Here is an 18,732-nt window from a genome sequence, read left to right on the forward strand (position 1 = left end):
GAGGCGTCCATTGAAGTTGAGTATTGGAAGATCCAGGACAGACAAAAGAAAGGACTTCTTCACACAGTGCAGAGTTAAACTCTAGAATCCTCTCCCACAAGAGATCATGATGCTCCACCAACTTGGATCGCTTTAAAAGAGGTTTAATCAAATTCATGGAGGAGAAGGCTATCAATGACTACTAGCCACGAGGGCTTGGCTCTGCCTCCACAGTCGGCAGCAGTATGCCTCTGATGAGTGCCAGTTGCTGGGGAACACAAGAGAGTGTTGCTTTTGCACTCTGGTCTGCTTATGGGCATCTGTCTGCTTGGCCACTGAGAACAAGATGCTGGCCTAGATGGGCCACTGGCCTGATCCAGGAAGTCTCATGTTTTATGTTTCTTCCACTCCTTGCCCAAGAAATCTCATGTTTTGGTGGATCTGGGGAGAAAGATTAAATTATGAGGGAAGTGTTGCTCAATTTGTATAATTTATTATCGTCCCAGAATTTCCCCTTGTCTCTGTTTTGAGGCCAGGGAGCCCTCAGCGCTCCCACTTCACACAGCCCCTTCTATCACATTCGCTGGCCTGCACCAAATGCTGGCAGGCTGAAGTTCCTGGTTTGCTGCTCTCTCAGTTGAAGGCCACTTTCTTAAGCTGGAGGTCCCCTTCTATCTCCAGGAAACGGATCTTCTTTGGTGAGAGGCGGTGGTCGAAGTCACAAAGGAGTGTGTCTTCCTTCATTATCTGGCAAAGAAAAAAAAAGCTGCATCAAAAAGGATGAAACCTTCGACCCTGACAGACATGAGAATCCTGTCTGTTTTGACTTGCGATGGCTCTCCTGTTTTTATCCGCTAAGCAGCCACTAAATGTTCTGCTGGTTACACAGGCATCTGTTAAAGGCCTAGGCCAGATGTGGGGAACCTTTGACCCTCCAGATGTTGCTGGATTATTACTCCCACCAACTTCAGCAAAGCATGGCCAGCAGCTAGGGCTGATGGGAGTTGTAGTTCAGCAACATCTGGAGAAAGGTTCCCCACAGCTGGCCTAGGAGTTTGACCCAATAGTAGTGGCCTTTGGTGGACCTTGAACTAAGGTCAGTCTGGTCTTCCATTACACTTCCAACCAGTCCTCCACGAGACTTTGCTGTTCATCCCCTGGATCTGTTATTTAAAGGTAGACTGCCTCCTTCCATGGGAGGCTCCATTTAGCTCTGGGGTGGGGAACCTATGGCTCTCCAGATGCTGCTGGTCTCTTTAAGTCCCATCCTCACTGACTGTTGGTTGTGTTGGCTGCGGCTGAGAGGAGCGGCAGTCCAACAACATCCAGAGGACCACAGGTTCCCCACCCCTGATGTTGCTAAATATGTTTTAATGCCATTGATTGACTTATCCATTCATTTGTCTAATCACTGTCCAAAGCCGTTTAGGTTACTTCTGCAAGTTTCTCACACTTGATGTGAAGACTTGCTTGCTTTTTCCCCTGCTCTAAATGTGCGGCCTAGTCAGGCTGACCCTGTAAAAGGAGGGAGAATGCACATTCTCTCAACAATTGAACGCAACTCTTATGTCTCCAATTTAGACTGCAATCCCAGCCCCACGTACCTGGGAGTAAGCCCCGCTGAGTTCAATAAGGCTTACTTCTGGGTCAGCCTAGGATTACATTGTTCTCTGTTTGTTTGTTTTCTCTCTCCCCCCCCCCCAGCTGCCCCTTTATGCTAAAAGCCCCAAATGCTTTCAACTTTTCCTGGCGTACATGAAACAATAGTCAGTAGCTAAAGATGCTTCTCATCCTCCCCTCGCCAGTGGAGGCTGAGCTATTGGAGCGAAGGGGACCCTGCCCCCCAACCACAGTCTGCTTCCACCTGTCCCCCTGCTTGCTTATAACCGGTCCAGGGGGCGGCTCTGGCTGTCACCTTCGTCCTTAAGTGTTGCCTCTTGTAGAACTCAGCAGGGAAGGGAACAAGAATGAGCTGGCGTTAGCTCCTGTTGGGCTCCCTGCCTTCCGCCCTACCAGTCTTAATGGGCACCAGCGAGGGAGGGAAAGATCCAAGATCCGTCTGTTTCGGTCCTCTCCATTTCTCATTTTTCCAGTGTTACATTCAGTTCTCTACATTTCTACAGCGATCTGCGAATTGTTTTTTTAAATCTCATGAAAATTCTCCAAATAAGCACATTTTGGCAATTTTGACAATTTTTGCAAGCCTTTTCTCATCATTCCAGGCCTTTTTGTATCCTGCTTCCACTCGTATTCATCTTTGCACACACTTTCCCCAAATATTACGCATTTTTGTAAATGTTTAGTTGGCAAACTGCACCTCAAAATTCTAATAAACCCAATTTGCAAAGGATGGCTGTATTTCGGTTTTTATACTGTTTGGGAAATTGCAAATTTGATAAATTCTGCTTGAAATGCGCACTGAATAGAAATTCCATTCCTAGCACCAGCCATTGCCACCCTTCACCCAGCCTCAATGTTTGGGATGGGGGGAGGGATTCCAATTCCCCTTCCCTGCTGAGGACAATTCAGTTGCTTCCCAACCTTGTAGCCCTGTCTGGTGATGATGAATTGAATCTTGAACCATTGGTTTTGCCGGAAGGGGGTTCCTGTCACCGTCACCTCCTTCCCCCACTGGCTGTCTGCGAAGCTGTTGAGAGTCACAATGGCTGGGGAAGACAGGAGTCCCTCAAAGCTGACCTTGAACCGCAGAGGGATGCTGGCTCCAAGGAACTGTCCATAAGCAAAGTCTACTTGGAACCTGAGGAAGGGGACAAGAGATCAGCTTTCCTTTGTTGCTTCCACCCATGCCATCCCTTCCAATTGTTCAGATGACAATAATCCCGACAGCGATTGGCTTGCTCCCCAAACATCTGCTGCCAACTTCTTTGTTCTGTCTCTGCTCCTGTGAAATTAACCGCAGCCTCCCCAATACACCAGAATTACTGCCTGAAGCTTTTCTGGGGGCAAGGCACCCAGGACGAGGGGGTGATGGGAAGGAACTTCATCTAAATTTCTGTAGGCAGGCAGCCTTGAGTTAGACACAGAAACTACCCCCCCCGCAAATAAATGGTGGCAATTCTAATTCTGGTCTTGGCTTTCTTGACCGTGGCCTAGTCTAGGAGCAACGTGTGGCCCTGCAGATATTATTGGACTCCCAACTCCCTCTGGCTGCAGCCAGCATAGCAAATGGTCAGGAATGATGAGAGCCGTAGCACAAGCAACATGAGGAGAGCCACCGGTCATAGGAAGTTGCCTTATACAGAGTCAGACCATTGGTCCATGAAGCTCAGTACTGTACACTGACTGGCAGCAGCTCTCTGGGGTTTCAGATGGGGGAATAGCTGGAAATGATGGGGATTAGAATCATAGAACAGTAGAGTTGGAAGGGGTGTAGGGCCTTAATCGAGTCCAACCCCCTGTGAAATGCAGGAATCCAGCTTGAAGCATCTTCGACTGGTGGCTGTCCAGCTGCCTCTTGAATGCCTCCAGTGTTGGAGAGCCCACCACCTCCCTCAGTCATGGGTTCTATTGTCGTACCACTCTAACAGTTAGGAAGTTTTTTCTGATGGTCAGGCAAAATCTGGATTCCTATAACTTGAGCCCATTTTTCCATGTCCTGCACTTGGGGACGATTGAGAAGAGATCCTGGTCCTCCTCTGTGGGACAACCTTTCAAGTACTTCCAGAGTGCTATCATATCTCCCCTCAGCCTTATTTTCTCAAGGCTAAACATGCCCAGTTCTTTCAGTCTCTCCTCATAGGGCTTATGGCCCATCCATACCTAACTGCAAAATCCACATTTTCTGTATTCGGTTGGTGGCCTTGAGATCCATACATGTCCTGTTTGTGGTTGGATTATTGTGAAAACCTGATTAATCAAGCATCCATATGTGTGGGCTCTTTTTTATTATTTAAATTGCTTTAGCATTGGCCACTCCCCTAAGTCCACCCCTTTTCAGTGATTGATCCATAACGGTAGTTTGCTTTTCACGTGCTTTTTCGGAAGAGTGCAAAAACATATATCTTTTTTTTTAATTCCCACACATGGACAGGTTTGTGGATATGCTATTGGGTGGAATGGAGACAAGGGGCTTTGCATATGATGGAGGAACACCCATGCAGGAAAGTTGGTGGCATTATGTCCGAGCACACAGACGTTCATGTGATCAATTATTGGTTTAGGAAAGCATATCAGTCTTTTGGTGGTATTTCTAATGCGGATTTGTGAATGCAACATCATGCGGACGACGGTGAATTAATGAGGACACAAAGCTATAACACTGCAGATTATACAATTGTATGGATGGGCCCTCAGTTTCCGGATTGAACGAGACCTTCTGCATGCAAAGCAAATGCTCTCCGACTGAGCTATGGCCCTTCCTCATAACAAGATACATATTAGCCTAACTATCTCATGCTGCTTAATCACTAAAAAGCAGGGAGGAGAGCTTAGGTCTATCTTGAAGATCTGCCCTCCTGTCAATTACTTGAAGTCTACTATCATTCCTCAGTGCAGAGGGAAAGGCACCCTATACGTGCCTAGACCCAATCTCTCTATAGTACTCCACGTGTCCTAGCACTCAGTCCTGGCATTGAGCTGAGACTTGTCTCAAATTTAGCCCCACAAAATTTATTTATTTATTTATTTTTTAAAACTTATATACCGCCCGACTAGCAATAGCTCTCTGGGCGGTGAACATAGATACAATAAAATACAATATAGTACAAAAACATCAGTCTAAAATCAAATTTCACAATCTAAAAACAGCAAAGGCTAAAATCAAATTACAAACATTACAATCATTAACAAAAAATTAAAATGCCTCCACCTGCACAACAAGTTCTGGCCACTGAATCGATTCTTACACAGATAGGACTGGTGCTGACTTACCCCCTGCTCTGCTGTGGAATGACACCTTCCAGGGTCACTGATGACTCTAGGTCCAGGCCCCGTGGGATAGCCCTATAGTATGGCACCTTCTGCAAGGGAGAAAAAAAATGAGGTATTAATGGAAGTGTTGAATAAATCTCTACTCATGGTGGTAGGAAATAATGTTGAGTCTCAAACTCCCAACAGTTTGCAATCCAGTCCGTAAGATGATTGGGCTAGGACTTTAAAGGTTTGGTTTCAAATTGCCTCTTATCTTTACACAACCACACAACAACCCTGTGAGGTAGGGGTGGCCGAGAGACAGAGTATGGCCCAAGGTCCTCCACAGTTTTGTAACTACATAGAAATTTTGTTACTGTGTTTTCAATTGTTTTTAAGGATTGTTTTAACCCACCTGGGACCTCAGGGCAGAGCTTGGAAAAGTTACTTTTTTGAACTACAACTCCCATCAGCCCCAGCCAGCATGGCCACTGGATTGGGCTGATGGGTGTTGTAGTTCAAAAAAGTAACTTTTCCAAGCTCTGCGTAAAGGGTGTGTAATAAATATATCATCATCATCAGTACTTTTTTTGGTCTGGCACCCACAGCACTTTTATCAAGGTGTATTGGTACCTCTCTTTTTTCTCACACAAAACCCCCCACACATTAATTATTATTATTATTTGAGCCCAGGCCTCGTCAGTCTGAATCAAATGCTGCTTTGAAAACTCCTTCCTGGTTGCTTTTTTGCCACTCAAGTCAATTTCCTCGGATAACTGGTTTCCTTGTTTCTTAAAGCTGCTTGCGTTCTGAGGTCTTCCTCCTCTTTGCTCAAGCTCTTACATCCGATCAGACAGATCTAATCAATATTTCCTGAGTCTTTTGTTCCAAGCTTTCTTTACCCATGAACTCTCACCAGAGTTTGAGCCTTGCTTTCCTCAGCTGTAGTACATGGGTTTGAAAAACGCACCTCATCTACCTCAGAGGGCTTACGAGGGAAAATGAGACACGGGATGGAAACTCCATTCCATGCAATGCAGAATTGGCACATAATTTCTGTCCTCCCCCCCCCCACCGCTGCCTGTTGAAATTGCATTATACTCCACGACGACTTGTGATTTTAGAAAGGTGTGGCATCTGAAGAAATGCTTGTTGTGTATTTGAATAAATACTTGTGTAATCAGGCCAACATGCTCTGTTCCCATCAGTAACAGTGAGGTGGACTTATTTTGATTTTGAAAATTCTGATGAATAACTGAGATGTCCTCAGCTAGTTTCAGTTCCTTCTACCTACCGTGGGGCACCTGAGGAACTGCCCCAGTCATGGGAGGAGAGACACTTGAGTAAGTACATACTCTCCTGCTTCTGCCATCTCCACCTTGGTGCTGACTGGGCTATGTCTGTCGTCATCTTTGCCAACCTGGTGCTCTCCAGCTGATTTGGACTACAACTCCCATCATTCCCACCTAGCACAGCTGTATGATGCTCGGGCAGACGGGAGTTGCAGAAGTTCTTGTGCTGAAGATGCTCCTCTTTACCCTGGCTTTTGACACTGATACAAATTTTCAGGACCCTCCCTATTTCTGTGATTGTCATTTGTTTTAACTTGTTTTTAATACTGAAATTTAAATTGCTATGACCCACCCTGGGACCTTATGGTGAAGGGCAGGTAAGAAATTGAATTGATGATGATGATGATGATCCAAAACAACTGAATGGCACCAGGGTGGTGCAGGCTGTTCTTTGGGTTAGAATAGCATAAAAGCTAAATTATTTTTAAAATGCACGTCCAACCTAAATTTTCAAAATAAACTCAAGGTGACTAACAAATCCAAGGCATTACAAGAATATTAAAATATATAACAATCCAACCGCAATTCTCAGGGAGGGAAATTAACATTAAAAGCACACATGCAATAACAATTCCAGGGCTTCCATCAGAATGAATCGATCAGAGATAACCCAGAAAAAGAAAAAAAAAGATCAACCAAAGGCCTTTTTAAGTAGCCACATTTTTGCCATCAGCCTAAAATAGTACAGACGTGAGGCCAGACATACATCACTTGGTAAGGTGTTCCTCGGGGTGGGCACCACGACAGAAAAGGTCCTGTCCTTGGTTTTCACCAGCCACACTTCCCACAGTCAAGGGATCTGGAGCAGAGTTTCAGGTGATGGTCAGAGCATGTGGGGAAGAAATATGCCCTTTATGTGGGGCTGCCCTTGACGATTGCCCAGCAACTGCAGCTGATGCAGAATGTAGCCTAATGGGAGAACTAAACTGTCTGCCTCTTTGCTATCAGGCTCAATTCAAGGCGCTAACCCTAGGATAGGTGTGGAGAACCTTTGGGGCCATCTGGATGTTACTGAACTATAACTCCCATCAGCCTCAGCAAGCATGGCCAATGGCCAGGGATGATGGGCATTGTAGTTCAGCAACATCTGGAAGGCCAGAGGTTCCCCCATCTGCCCTAGTGTATAAAGAAGCCCTGTACAGCTTGGGACCCAAGGATATGAGGAATCGCCTCTTCCATTTTGTGCTCGCCCATGTCTTAAGATCTGCAGGGAATGCTCTGCTGGTAGTCCTATCAACCACCTGTGGTTTGTTCAGCAAGATAATGGAACAGACCCTTTCCTGTTATAGTGTAGCTGTTGTGGATACATTCTTCAGACACCAACTGAAAGCGTTTTTAGCCCTCTGGAGATCACTGAGTTGACTGCTGCTTGTTCCTTGCCATACTTCCAGTCACGATTTTTGGATATGTTTTATGGTTGGTTCTGTGTTTTCTTTTTCCTGTGCTGATGACATTACTTTAGCAATTATGAAGTATAAAAAATGATACAATGGCAACAAATGCCATCAATAATAAAGGATGCCAGTGTTGTTCGACCTACACTGGCTCCCAGTTATTTTCCGGGCCCAATTCAAGGTGTTGGTATTAACCTTTAAATCCCTATACGGTCTCGGCCCAGCCATGAAGTGGGTGACCCTGGGCCAGCCACTGCCTCTCAGCCTCAGACAAAGGCAATGGTAAACCACCTCTGAATACCACTCACCATGAAAACCCTATTCATATGGTCGCCATAAGTCGGGATAGACTTGAAGGTAATACATTTACATTTTACAGGCCTGCTGTCAAGTTTCCTAAATTAATGTGTATTATTTATTTATTTATTATTCAGTAGTTCATGCGCTGGTAACCTCAAAATTAGATTACTGCAATGCGCTCTACGTGGGGCTGCCTTTGAAGACAGTTCGGAAACTGCAGCTTGTGCAGAATGCAGCGGCCAGATTGTTAACGGGGACCAGACGGTCCGACCATATAACATCAATTCTGGCCTGCTTGCATTGGCTGCCTATATGTTTCCGGGCCCGGTTCAAAGTGCTGGTTTTAACCTACAAAGCCTTACACGGCACAGGACCACAATACCTGTTGGAACGCCTCCCCCAATATGAAACTGCCCGTACACTACGCTCAACATCGAAGACCCTCCTCCGAGTGCCTACTCATAGGGAAGCTTGGAGGGCGGCAACACGAAAAAGGGCTTTTTCAGTGGTGGCCCCCGAATTGTGGAACACCCTCCCAGAGGAGATACGCCTGGCGCCAACGTTACTATCTTTTCGGCGCCAGGTTAAAACTTTCCTCTTCGCCCAGGCATTTTAATTATTTTAATTATTTAATCATGTTGCATTTATTGGAAGTGTTTTAATTTTTAATATTTTGTACTTTTAAATCATGTTTTTATATTGTATATGCTTATGTATTTCTAATGTTGTTCTTGTTCTTGTGAACCGCCCAGAGAGCTTCGGCTATGGGGCGGTCTATAAGTTTAATGAAATAAATAAATAAATAAATAAATTTGATTTATATCCCACCCTTCCTCCCAGCAGGAGCCCAGGGCAGCAAACAAAAGCACTAAAACACATCAAAACATCATAAAAGCAGACTTTAAAATACATTAAAACAAAATATCGTTAAAAACTTTTTTTTTTAAAGATCTGAAGACATCTTTTTTTTAAAAGTTAAAATTATGTGCTTTGAACAGTAAGGACAAATTCCGTATGAAACACATTGTCCTTTTATATCCATACAAGATCCTTTCTAAGACGGCACAATATATAATTTAAATATATAATATTTAAACAGCAACATGGTGTTGTTTATTGCAATGGATTTTAAAGGCATTTGCCCTGCTGACAAAGGAGTCCAGGGAAGCATCATTTTGGAAAGCAGGCAGGGATGGGCCTCATGGCCTCACCAAAAAGACCAACTCCAGAGGTTCCTTGCAAAGAGCAGTGACAAACTGGTTCCCAAACTGGTTTATTGTGGTAGTGCAGGTGCTCAAATGAGGGCAGAAGGAGGGGGAGGTTTGAAAGGAAAGGGTGGCAGACCAGACTGACATTAGGAGGGAAAGCCCAGGTTGACGGATGCCATTTACACCCAGTGGCTAACCCAGAAATTTCCATCTCCAAAGAAATCATTCAAATCCTCTGCACAAGGATCTATGGATCAGAGGAATAGGGGAGGAGTTTCATTCAGTTTACTATTAAAGCCAAACATGTCAGAGCTGCACTTTCCGGAGAGCCTTTGGGAGGGATGGAAGAAGATAGCGCCTGTAACTGATTTTATTTTCCCACCCTCCTTTTTTAGTTTTTTACCTCTTTAGTCCATTTTAATATCACTCCCCTATATTTCTTAATTGTATTTTATGTCTTTTTGTCTGTTTAATTTTTTTTGTGATTTTATTGTGTATGATTTTATTATGAGCTGCCCTGAGCGCCCTATTGCAGGGTAGAAGGTTGGGATAGAAATATTTTAAATAAAATAAATAAATGAATAAAACCACATGAGAACTGAAGCACTGCCATCTTTTGAAATGTGCACTTAGCCAAATTTCCAACCAATGTTTACAAAAATGAATATATTAGGGGAAAGCATACATAAAAATGAATGTCTTAGAGAAAACAACATACAAACATGCATTCTGTTAGGAGAAATTGTTTGTAAAAACGTGTGCATTCGTCAAAACTACATACAAATATGTGTTTATTTGGAGAAATTCACAATGGAATGTTGACAATTTTTTATGTTAAAATATGGCAAATTGCTGCAGAAATGTGGAGAACTGAGTCTGAGATTGGAAAAATTAGAAGCTAAAAAAATCAAAATTGACAGATCCTTCCATCCCTAACGGGTCACTTTGACAAAGGAAGCCATCTTTATCACTGGCCAGATCCTTAGTCCCTGTGGCCCAATACAATCCAGCATGAGCTCTCCAGGGTCCTGAGAAGAAGAAGGAGCACCGAGGGCTCTTCTCAAAAAAGAGAGAGAAAGGGAGGCAGTGTGCACTTGGCACAAGAGGAAAGATGTTCTCTAAGATGAGCATCAATTATGCAAGCTGAGGAAAGCTTCCATTGCATTTTGCATAATTTACTCTTTCTCCCCAGATCCAAAACATGAAATTACTTGGGGAAGAAGTGGCAGAAATATAAGAACATAAGAAGACTCCTCTTGTACCAGGCCAAGGATTGAGCATTTTGTCATTGCTGTGGCTAACTGGATGCCCCAGTGGGAAGCCCAGTAGCAAGACTGATTCCCCCCTCTTGTGCTCTGGTTACCATAGCCTCCACCTCCTCCATGGACTTGTCTCATCCTCGTTCAAAGCCATCCAAGTTGGTGCCCATCACTACATCTCATGGTACCAAATTCCATAGTCTAACTATGTCCTGAATCTTCCAACATTCGCCTTCATTGGATGACCCTGACTCCTAGCATTAGCAGAGAAGGTTTTGCCGGATTTGTTATCGAAGATCCTTGGGATGCCAGGAATTGAACATGGGGCCTCCTGCATGCAAAATGGAAGCTTTACCCCTGAGCTGTGCTCTCTTGGAAAACTGGGCGCAATTCTGGTCACTGCACCTCAACAAGGGCATCGTACAACTTAAAAAGGTTCAGAAAAGGACAACCAAAAGGGTCAAGAGGCTGAAGCAATTCCAAGGTTGCGACGTTTGGGGCTTTTTAGTTTAGGAAAAAGGTGAGTATGGAGGGACACGATAGAGGTGTATGCAATCATGCACAGTATGAAGAAAGTGGATAGACGTAAGTTTTTCTCCCTCTCACATAATACTGGAAATCAATGGGGCATCCAAGGAGGCTGAACACTGGAAGATTTAGGACAGACAAAAAGATTTCTGCACATGGCACATAGTTAAACTTTGGATTTTGCTCCCACACGAAATAGTGATGGTGACCAACCTGAATGGCTTTAAACGACGTTTAGACAAATAAACAGAGGACAAGGCTAATAAAGTTTACTAACCATAATGGCTAAGTTCTACCCTAGCTGTTGGAGGCCATATTATTTATTTATTTATTACATTTATATACCACCGCATAGCCGAATCTCCCTGGGCGGTTTACAGCCGTATGACTCTGTAGACCAGTTGCCAGGGGTCACAAGTGGGGAGAGTGCTCTGGCACTCAGGTCCTGTTTATGAGATTTTCAGAGGCATCTGGCTGGCTGCTGTGACAGCCGGATGCTGAACTAGATGGGCCATTGGCCTGGTCCTGCTATAGGGCTCTCATGTTTTGTTTTGTTTTAAAATAAAGGGGGGGGGAGAAAGAGAAAGGAGATGAGCAGACCTTTTTTTAAATTACACTTGGGAGCCTTGATTAAAGTTGCATTTGGGCCGGGAAAAGTTGACAACAACAGCTGTTGGCTGCCCAGGTTCTAAAGGGAGCAGCAAGGCTTCCAACCTTTTCAGAGCCATGCAAAAGAAGGATTTGGGCAAATGCAGTGTCTCATGCAGGGGGCAAAACAAGGTGCACCTTCTGCAATCCCTCTCAAATGATACAGGAGCTCTGTCCTCTACAGCTGGTGAGCCTCGTGCCCTACACAGCACCCAGCAACTTTTACCCCACTTCACCTTCTGGTGAGTTGCTTTGCTGCCACTCATGATTCCTTGCTGGTTTTGTTCTGAGCAAGGACCATAGTTCAGTAGATAGAGACGAGGGAGAAATGAGGTGCAGTTCGCATTTAAAGGCAAATCTGCCAAACCTGCACTTTCCAAAACAGCATGAGAACTGAAACACAACCATATTTTGAAATTAACTTTTACCTGAATTTTGTGGTGCAGTTCGCCAACCGACCAACATTTACAAAAATGCATAAAAATAAATCTTATCAGTGAAAATAACATACAAATTGTATTCTATTAGGGAAAATTGCTTGCAAAAATGTGTACATTAGTCAAAACCGCATACAAAAATGTGTTTACTAGGACAAATTCACATTAAAATGCTAATGAATTTTCATAAGGATTTAAAACAACACAAATTGCTGCAAAAATGTGGAGAATTTAAGACTGGAAACATGAGAAGGTGAGAGAACTGAAGTGGACAGCTCCTTCTGTTCCTAGTGGGAGAGCACAGAAGATCCCAGATTCAATCCCCACTGGCATCTCCAGGTGATGCTAGGAGAGATTCCCCGCTTAAAACCCTGGGCAGCTGCTGCAGTCAATGGACACGAGTTCCTGTCTCCCTCACTTCCTGTCACCAGCTCCACCACCATCAAACACGTAAGGGCCAAACAGTCAAAAAGAAACTATTACGACGATTATTAGCTTTACTCACAAGTGTCTCAAATTCTATTGCCATCTCTGCCGCGCCTTTGCTGGAAGCACATGCACCAGAAAGACTTCTCCTCTAATCAGGAACTGGCTCTTTTTATAGATGCAATCCCATCCCCTTCGGGGAAACTTTTGGAGTACCAGCCCCACCCACACCAGTGATTTCATGCTTAGTCACGCTTCCCCATGAGGGTGACGTCGCACAACAACTTAATCTAGGGGTTGATGCCCGAAAGAGCGACACCATTTCTGTGGCCCATCCCTGAATGTTCCCCGCGTCATCCGCGGCCTACAGCCCTCACTGGTCATCAACATGGAGAGCGGAGGGACATCCTCTACAGCCTGGGCAACAGAGAGAGTGCCTGGTATCCAGACGTAGGATGTGGTATGGGGGTTTTTTGGGGGGGTGTTCTTGCTCAGAGGAAGGAATGAGGTTCTTGCCAGTCGAACAGATGAACGTTCACTTCAAAAGACCAGATCTATGGGCCAAGCAGCCAGTTCAAGTAAAGGGCTCTTTAATCACAAGGCTTAAGATAATGGATGACTTCTATCACTTGTTTATGAATGACCTAATAGCAGGTGGAGCAGAGTGGCTAAGCGCATGAGCTGTAAAGTCACAAGTTCAAATCACACCTCTGCCACATGCTCCATGTTTAAACAAGCCGATTCTTTCTCAGTCTCATTTGCAATGTGGATTTTGTTTCCTTTACATCTCACTTTTCCTCCAAGGAGCTCAAAGTGGCGTACATAGTTATTCCCTTGTCATTTTATCCTCACAGCAACCCTGTGAGGTAGGCCAGGAGAAAGTGACTGGCCCAAGGGTACCAATGAACTTCCTGGATAAGTGGGGATTTGAACCCTGGTCTCCCAGGTCTAGTCCAACACTCTAACCACCTCTCTACCTTACAGGCTTGCAGTACAGATTGCCGATGTCCTGTGCGGGACACACCTAGAACACTCCAAAAGAGCACATTATAAATCCACAGCAATTTGATTGTCACCTTCCAATGATGGGCTGGGACTCCAGTGGCTCCCATTCAGGACGCGGATTTTAAGGCGTCGCTTTCCTGGGTAATTCTGTGTCAGAAGCTGCTTGAGGCAACACAGTCAGAGCTGGTGCAATGCAGGGGTTGAAAGAGCCTGTGTGAAAGAGCACTGTGTGCTAGAAAGGCAAATGTGATTTGGGTGTGGAGTCAGTAGGTGATTTAGGAAATTCCCAATTTCCTCACTTGAGCTCCTTATCTGTGAATAGCGAATACTTTACAAAGTTGCCATGCTGCCTGGGGGCTAACAGGAGTTGCAGTCCAAAACATTTGGAGAGCACCAGGTTGGGGAAGGCTGTTGTAAAGAATACTGGCATCAAGACAATCAATCAATCTTCGGTCAAGATTGTCGGTCAAGGACCAATATGGCGGTCAAGCACCAACATAGAAAGCATTCAAAAACAGCATGAAGCATCTCAAGTCTGTGATGTGCTGAGGCCCTTTCCTTTCCTTCCTTTCCACCTCCCTTGGCCATCATCTTTGCCCTCTTCTGAACCCATTCCAATCTGCACACATACCTGTCTTACAGTGCGCTGCTCAGAACAGGACAGAGCATTCCAGACGAGATCAAACTGGGGTAGAATCAAGTAGTACTATTACTCCTTGTGACTTGGGATCACGCCCGCCCTGTCCATGCACTACTCGCATTCCAGGGGTGGGGGAGACGTTTGATTTGGCTCAGATTTAAAGGCAAATCACTTCCCAAAACCACATGCAAACCGAAACAAGGCCATCCTTCAAAATTCGCCCTTATCTGAATTTTGCAGGGCAGTTCTCCAAACGATGTTTACAAAAAAACACATATGGTAGGGGAAAGCGCGCATTAAAAAATGAACATGTGAGTGAAAGTAACATACACAAATGCATTGTAATCGGGGAAATTTCTTAGAAAAAGGTGTACATTAGTCAAAATTGCAACCAAAATGATTAAAAAACAACAACACGCAAACTACTACAGAAATGTCAGGAATGAATTTAAGGCTGGTGAAAAAATTAGAAAAGGAGAGAACCAACATTGACAGATCTTCCATCCCTCCTTGAGTCCCTGCAGATGTTCTTGGACTACAACTCCCATCATCCCTGATCATTGGCCATGCTGGCTGGGCAGAGCTTGGAAAAGTTACTTTTTTGAACTACAACTCCCATCAGCCCAATCCAGTGGCCATGCTGGCTGGGGCTGATGGGAGTTGTAGTTTAAAAAAGTAACTTTTCCAAGCTCTGTGGCTGGGGCTGATGGGAACTGGGAGTCCAAGAACATATGAAGGGCCACCGACGTTCGCCATCCCTGTTTTAGCTCCACCCTGGATATTGCATCTCTTCCCCACCCCACTCCCCACAATAACCATTTGTTGCAAGTTGGGGTGGAAAGCCAGATGTGCGAGTTCATGCTCTTGAGTCTGGGCTACGCATAATCAGGATGCCTGATTATTTGGCTGTCGCGATCGCATGAAGCTTCTACTCGGGCTTTCTACTCAAATAACCAAGCACAACATCTAAGAACGTAAGAAGAACTTGCAGGATCAGGCCAGCAGTGGCCCATCTAGTCCAGCATCCTGTTCTCACAGGGGCCAACCAGGTGCCTGGGGGAAGCCCGCAAGCACAGCAGTGCTGTCCCCACTTGTGACTCCTAGCAACTGGTGTTCAGAAGGCTATCAATGGCTACTAGCCATGATGGCTATGCTCTGTCTCCATAGTCAGGGTCAGTATACTTCTGAATACCAGTTGCCAGAGTGCTCTTGTGCTCAGGTCCTGCTTGCAGGCTTCCCATTGGGGGCAACTGGTTGGCCACTGTGAAAACAGGATGCTGGACTCAGTGGGCCACTGGCCTCATCCAGCAGGGCTCTTCTGATGTTCTTACATTGCCTCCCCAACTGTGCAGTTGATTGGGGTCAGTAGCCGTTGAATTCACTAGAAAAGACAATAATGCTGGGAAAAACAGAAGGGAGTAGAAAAAGAGGAAGGCCAAACAAGAGATGGATTGATTCCATAGAGGAAGCCACAGACCTGAACTTACAAGATCTGAGCAGGGTGGTTCATGACAGATGCTCCTGGAGGTCGCTGATTCATAGGGTCGCCATAAGTCGTGATCAACTTGAAGGCACATAACAACAAAGGAGCCATTAATAGCCTTATCCTCCATGAATTTGTCAAATCCTCTTTGAAAGCCATCCAAGTTGTTGGCCATCCAGACTCCTGGGCTCAGGAGGGTCCTCCTGAGGGCTGGCTAGAGATGCCTGGATTGCTGCATTGGCCCCCTGGGCCTGAGGGTCCCCACTCCTGCTCTACACATGAGTAAAGCATGCATGGCGCTTATGGTTCTGTTACTGAAGCCTAAACTCCCTTCAGCCTTGTTTTTTTTACAGCCACATCACATGGCTCTGCAGCTCATGTCCAGCTTTGTAAATAATGAGGTTCCCCAGATCCTTTCTTCATGTACAGCAGGTATTCCATCCAACACTATCTATCTATCTATCTATCTATCTATCTATCTATCTATCTATCTATCTATCTATCTATCTATCTATCTATCTATCTATCTATGCTTTTTAAAGTGTTGCCCAAATTGCAAAACTTTGCATTTACTTATTTGATTTCTTACACTTATATCCCCACCTTTCCTCCAAGGATTTCAAGCTGGCATACATGACTCTCCTCCCTGTGTTTATCCTCACAACAACCCTGAGAGGTAGGTTAGGCTGAGAGAGAGTGACTGGCCCAAGGCCATTTAGCTTCTTGGCCAAATGGAGCTTTGAACCTGACCCTGAAGACTGGCACTCATTTAAGGCAGCCAGCTATTTCCTGGCCAGTTCCTTATCAATCTCAGTCTGCAACCCTGACCCCTTTCGCTAGTCACACCACTTATGCAACAGTGCACCCAGTTCCCCTTTTGGGAAAAGACAGAGGCAAAATAGGAGCTGAACATTTCCTCCTTCTCTTTGACCCCCACCCTGTTAACATTTCACTCTCCTGATTCTGCAGCAGATGTAACATTTGCTCCAAGTACCCCTGGAAAAGGCCACTTTCCCTAGCCATCCTCAGCCCATTCGGATCTTTAGCTTCCTTGCCAACAGCCCTACAAGCCTGCCCTCATCTCTACTCATCTCTACTCATCAGCAGGGTAAGTGGTAAATTCTGAAGTGCAGGCACTCGTCATGACCACTCCCATAGATAGCCAGGCATTTTCTAAGACTATTCCATGACAATTATTTATTTATTTATTATTTAATTTATATCCTGCCCTTCCCCCCAGTAGGAGCCCAGGGCACGAAACAAAAGCACTAAAATGACACTTTTAAAACATCATAAAAACAGACTTGAAAATATATTAAAACAATACATCTTTAAAAACATTTTTTTAAAAAGCTTTAAAACCATCTTTTTTAAAAAAAATAAAGAAAGAAAGAAAAGGTTTAAAAACATCTTAAAAAAGCAATTCCAACACAGACCCAGACTGGGATAAGGTCTCTACTTAAAAGACTTGTTGAAAGAGGAAGATTTTCAATAGGCGCCGAAAAGATAACAGAGATGGTGCCTGTCTAATATTTCCGGGGAGGGAATTCCACAGGGTAGGTGCCGCCACACTAAAGGTCCGTTTCCTATGTTGTGCAGAACGGACCTAAGATGGAATCTGCAGAAGGCCCTCACCTGCAGAGCGCAGTGATTGACTGGGTATAGAAGGTATAAGACGGTCCTTCACGTATCCTGGTCTCGAGCTGTTTAGGGGTTTGTACACCAAAACTAGAACCTTGAACTTAGCCTGGTAGCTAATAGGTAGCCAGTACTCCCTCAAGAGGCAGTGATGGCCACCAACTTGGATGGCTTTAAAAGATTAGACCAGTCCAAAGGCCGATCGACTCCCTGGCAGAAGCGGCCAACACAATGGAGAGGTGCCACAGAGCCGCCCTCCCCATGCTGGCATTGCTGCTACTTACTGGAACAGTATGGGAAGGGGGGCAGGGGGTTCCAAGCAGGGTCAGTGCCAGAGGACGGCCAGGTCAGGCCCTGGCTGAGGGCCCCTGAAGGCCTCCTCCTTAGTGTGGGTGGGTAGTGCATCGGCTCCCGACCCTACCACGGATCGTGAGAGGGAGTCCCTGGCAGTCCCCCACTGCCACGCAGGCCCGTGACGCCTGCCTGCCTGCCCCACCTACCTCTCTTTTGATGTAAATGCTGGTTGCGCTACATGCGCAAGCCTACCATCAGCCAAAATGGCAGGCGAGGTTTCCCTAAGGGGCTGGTGCCCCTGGCACCATCTTGGTTGATGGCAGGGATGCACATGCGTAGCACACACATGTGCCATCAACCAAGATGGCGGCAGAGGCATCAGCACCTTAGGGAAGCCTTGGCCACCATCTTGGTTGATGGTAGGCATGTGTGCACAGTGCGGGCAGCATTCAGCAAATGAAAGATAGGTAGGTGGAGCGTGCATGCCTATGTGCATGAGCTGGGGCTTGGGCCAGGCTGGGGCCCAAGGGCCCCAGCATGCCTGGTACCAGCCCTGGTGCCAAGGTCAGGGTTGTGCAGGTGCATCAGCAGGATCTGGTGCTCCCAGTGGTGCAAACGCGCAGCTCTGATTTTGCTGCCACCCTGCCCCCTCCTGGTAAGCAGCAGCACTGCTGGTGATGGAAGGGTGGCTCTGCAGCACCAGTGCACTGTGTCAGCCACACCTGCTCCCAGTCACCACACAGGTTGGTAGCTGGGGTGGTCAGTAGAACACCCTGTTGGTGCCTTATCAGCATAGAGCCAGATGGATGCAAAACCTCTCTGTCCAACCAGAGCACAGCCTGCCCCTTCATTTTGACCCCTCACCTGGAGATTTTACTGGTTTCTTTGGAATCCATTAGCAAAACGGTGGCACCCACTCCCCACAGAGTTGCACCCAGCACTGACCCTTTACTTACAGGCAAGGGAAGGGTAAATATGTCTGTTTCAGTTTCTCATTTTCCCAGTTTTAAGTTCAGTGCTCTGCATATCCACATCAGTGTGCAGATTTTTTTCCCCAAGTCTTCATCAGCATTTTAGTGCAATTTTTTACTGATATATATTTTTTGCAAAGCAATTTCCCTTAATTCAATGCAATTTGTATGATGTTGGCCTGACAGAATACCCAGAAGAAATGGGGAAGAAGGGGTTTTAGGCTGCGTTGGGATGTGTAGTGGTTAAGGTGTTGGACTATGACCTAGGAGACCAGGGTTCGAGTCACCATACAGCCACGAA

The 18,732-nt window shown here is 45.6% G+C and overlaps 1 protein-coding gene across 2 annotated transcripts; it reads right to left on the reverse strand.

Moving 5' to 3' along the window:
- On the reverse strand, window positions 1-12,539 carry LOC133370792 (galectin-7-like). Of its 2 annotated transcripts, none has more exons than XM_061597615.1 (4): window positions 12,480-12,539; window positions 4,870-4,958; window positions 2,521-2,737; window positions 1-726 (listed from the first exon to the last, which is right to left on the reverse strand). In XM_061597615.1, the coding sequence occupies exons 1-4, from the start codon at window positions 12,501-12,503 to the stop codon at window positions 613-615; spliced, it is 444 nt and encodes a 147-aa protein (XP_061453599.1). In that variant the 5' UTR covers window positions 12,504-12,539; the 3' UTR covers window positions 1-612. The 2 variants fall into 2 exon arrangements, with proteins under 2 accessions (XP_061453599.1, XP_061453600.1); XM_061597616.1 differs by having other exon boundaries at window positions 4,870-4,955; window positions 12,480-12,538.
- Window positions 12,540-18,732: the final 6,193 nt, after the last annotated feature.

Source organism: Rhineura floridana, chromosome 15, assembly GCF_030035675.1.
Source record: "Rhineura floridana isolate rRhiFlo1 chromosome 15, rRhiFlo1.hap2, whole genome shotgun sequence".
In the NCBI taxonomy this organism is placed as follows: domain Eukaryota; kingdom Metazoa; phylum Chordata; class Lepidosauria; order Squamata; family Rhineuridae; genus Rhineura; species Rhineura floridana.

Bases quoted from the DNA above. Each gene is read 5' to 3' on its own strand.
- LOC133370792 (XM_061597615.1), bottom strand. From the start codon at position 12,503: ATGGCAATAGAATTTGAGACACTT. The intron at 4,959-12,479 runs GTGAGTAAAGCT...TCTCCCTTGCAG, and splicing joins CAATAGAATTTGAGACACTT to AAGGTGCCATACTATAGGGC. The intron at 727-2,520 runs GTTGGGAAGCAA...TTTCTTTGCCAG, and splicing joins TCACCAGACAGGGCTACAAG to ATAATGAAGGAAGACACACT.